The following is a 3718-nucleotide window of genomic DNA, read 5'->3' on the forward strand; positions in this document are numbered from 1 at the left end:
TATCTTGTTTAATATATATAACAGTAATATATACAATTAATAATAATACAAAATTATCTTATTTAATTTAATATTTATAGTTATATAAGCATGCAACTCTAGGCATAAAACTGTATTTTGTAATTAATGCTTTAATCATATTTTTGCAGAATGCCAAATTGAGCTCCATCATCATTGAAATCAATAAAAAATCTGAAGATTTTCAGTAAATTTATAAAGAATATGTGTATCATCTCTTGTTTTGATGGTTTTTTTTAATTATAAAAAGAGCAATTTTTATTTTTATTAAAAAAATACAATGCGCCATAACATTATCCAAAATATTCATATACTAACAAAATTATATAATGTATATACATAAAATATAAAATAATATATTTATTCCGATTTAATTAATCACACTATCTAATTGCAATAAAAACCACTCATTTTTAATATATTATTTAAAATTACATGAACACATAAATTACATAAATCTCACTTTAATTTAGTTGTATTTTATGCAATACCAAAATGAAATAGAAGGAGAATCTAACACAATAAGTCTTTGAACTCCAAACCTCTTTTGCTTCATTTCTTCCACTTTGTATTAGAACTCAGAACAAGTTACAAAGTAAGAGAAATTAAACATTAAAAAAAAAGGATTGCTAATTAATTAAGCAATAAACAACAAGATTACCATCCCAGCCAAGGCTATATAATATAAACATTAAAAAACAAGAACTTCAAAAACTTGTATTAACTTTGATATATATATATATAATATATGATTTTTTTTTTGTTTCTTGTTTCTTAAACCTTCCTATATGAAAATGGTAACCAGAGTGTTATTTATTGTTCCATGGATGTTGATCAATATTCAGAACCAAACAACTTAATATCATGAAGCTGATCAACAATCCCAGCAATGGATCCAGCAGCAGCAGCAAGAGAAATGACAAGGCATGCAAGACTAAGAACTTGAAGACACACCCATTTGGTGCTCCATTTCGGTATTCTCTTCTGAATAATATACATTTGAACCGGAAAATAAACCGTTAGAGGCCAGAATCCAAGAGCACCAAGAAGTCCAACAATGTTGTTGAAGAAAGGAAGCAACATGGATATCAATGTTGTTAAGATCACAAATCCTGTTCTCCATGTTAGCCTGAAGAGATTGAGCTTGTATGGTTTGGAACAACCTGGGACACAGATCTCGCTGTCTTTGTTAATGAAATCACTGTCTGGGAACTTCTTGCTTGCATACTTTTCGATGAAGGCGAAGAGGGGTTGGCAATACACTTGGTATGCTCCTACAAGGTGGATTACTATGGCAATGTTGGCTATGTCTAGCAGCCAGAAAGGGTTCGAGAATCCGGCGTCGGTTAGCAGGTTTCCGGGGGCCTTGTCCCCGAACGCCGCGTAGCCGAAGCAGCCACATAGCATGTAGAAGAAGGTGGTTACTGCCACACTGATGAATGTTGCTTTCTTCATTGTTTTTGCCTCTGATGGTGGGGATTTTATTGTGTCCTGTTTCACATACCATTGTTATTTCTCTCAAAACTTCAATTTTGCTTTCTTTTTTTGAATAAATACCTTTTCGGTCCCTAACTATTTGTCTAAAATAATTGGTTTAACTGACTGCTGATACGTTAACGGTCGTTTAAACCAATTACTTAAATAGTCGGAGACAAAATAGAAATTTTGGAATGGTGAAAAATTGATTTATCGTTTAAAAAAGTATTATGCGAATTTGTTTAGTTCATTCTAAATAACTAAATTAATAGTATTTCAATATTGGGAGATTTATTAATTACCTGAATTTCAATAAGAATCATGGAGTATGAGTAGGCAAAGGCTATGTCACCAAGAGCTTCAAAGGTGTTCCAAACTTTTTCAGTTTCAGTGACAGAAGGACCAACTGTCACCCCTGTTAGGCTTCCCTTAATCACTTTGTTTTCTGTTACATTAAACCATTGTTGTAGTGAGAGACATTTCTTTCTTTCTTTCTTTCTTTCTAGTACTTCAATTTCAATTTAATCACAAAATTTAAAGAAATTATGATCATAGATTGATACCTATAACTTTAACAACTCCAAGGCCAAGACCAATTGTTGAGTATGTGAAGGACATAACAGCAGCTAGAATTGAAAGCCACCATAACTGATCAAAATCTGGGATTTGAGAGAGAAAAAGTTCAGCTATTCCAAATGCAATTGTGTAAACATTGCCATTGGTATGGCATGGGTTCCTTCCTCTGCTTGCATGAACACAGATAGATTTTCTTACAGCCCTGTTTGATTCAGAAACCAAAATTACATCATTTTCTTCTCAAAGTTATTATTATTACTAAAAAGGATCTTAAAATGAAATTAAACTCACCCCATGCTCTTAGCAGAAGCTATGGTGTAACCAATGGCTACTCCAAAAAGGTTAGTATACTGAACTAGCCCACAAAGCTTGACCTTCAAGCCACCTAAAACAATCACCAAAGTTTGAACCTTTTTAGAATTTTAATCACAACCCAGAATTTATTTTCTTCATTTTTTTGGTTAAATGGACTGAATATATAATTTTATTTATCATCATCATTATTATTATTATTACCAAGGTTTGCATGAACCGCATCCATGTAAGTGTAGTTTCTTTTTCCGGTGACAGGGTCGCCGGAACGGTAACAAGCGGCGAGGAGTGAAGAGGTATAGTAAGTGACCAAGGAGAACAAAATCATGACGGCCGGTCCGGCGATCCATCCGAGCTGAGCTATGGCCCAAGCCAGGGACAACACCCCTGACCCTATCACAGCTGTTATTATGTGGGCGCTCGCCGTCCACATCGTACCTGAGGCGATCAATAATGAGTACATAAAAAATTAACAAGCAAAGATTTGAAAATTCAGGTGCAGTTAATTTCGCAGTAAAGACATGAAACTAATTGCATCTGAATTTCCACCAAAGAAAAAATGAGTACATGAGATGTTACTACTTACCAGATCTTTTGAGGCGGCCATCGTCGTCGAACAACTTGGAGCCTCCTTGTTGATGCATGTCAATGGAGAGATCAAATGATTGGTGGTGGTTCTTCGCGGTGGTGGTGGCAGTGGCGGCAACCTTCTCAACCATGTTTCTTAATTATTATGAAAAACAAGACCAACACAACAATAAATAAGGCTTTGTTTATTTATTTATTGTTTGTGCATGCACTTTGCAAGATGAATATGAATGTATAGAGGTAAGGTTTGAAGAAGTTAAGGGTAGTTATGATGAGAAACCAAGGTTTTATGTTTTATGTTTTAACTCCCCCCAATGACACAACTTCCCAGAAAATTAAATCTTGTTGCAACCTTAAACCATGTGTTAGGAGGTTCAGGCGAAAATGGTGTTCTTGAAAGTCAAAGGAGGGAATTGAAGAACAAGAAGAAGAAAAACAACACAAGAAAAGTGCCTCTTGTGTTTGTTTTTGGACACAACTCCAATTCTCACAAGTCTGTGGAGTTATGCAATGAACAAAGGATAGGTTTGGGAGCATATAAATAATGGTGCCATGGCAGAGAAGAGTTAATATTTGAGTGAGAGAGAGAGAGAGAGAAAAAAAAACAAATATTGTTAGATTCCAAAGTTTTTTTTATTTTAAATTAAATAAATATATGCTTATTTGTTGATAAATAGTGAAGAAGTTGTGAGAGTCTGAAAGGTGGTATGTGTGTTTATGATAATCTATTTATTTATTTAAATTTATT

The 3718-nt window shown here is 33.8% G+C and overlaps 1 protein-coding gene across 1 annotated transcript; it reads right to left on the reverse strand.

Annotated features, from left to right (window-relative positions):
* Positions 1–546: 546 nt before the first annotated feature.
* LOC107460704 (amino acid permease 3) lies at positions 547–3502 on the reverse strand. Its single transcript, XM_021128727.2, has 6 exons — positions 2969–3502; positions 2587–2820; positions 2362–2455; positions 2058–2272; positions 1797–1939; positions 547–1509 (listed from the first exon to the last, which is right to left on the reverse strand). The coding sequence occupies exons 1-6, from the start codon at positions 3099–3101 to the stop codon at positions 853–855; spliced, it is 1476 nt and encodes a 491-aa protein (XP_020984386.1). The 5' UTR covers positions 3102–3502; the 3' UTR covers positions 547–852.
* Between the last annotated feature and the right edge of the window lie 216 nt (positions 3503–3718).

Source organism: Arachis duranensis, chromosome 8, assembly GCF_000817695.3.
Source record: "Arachis duranensis cultivar V14167 chromosome 8, aradu.V14167.gnm2.J7QH, whole genome shotgun sequence".
Lineage (NCBI taxonomy): Eukaryota > Viridiplantae > Streptophyta > Magnoliopsida > Fabales > Fabaceae > Arachis > Arachis duranensis.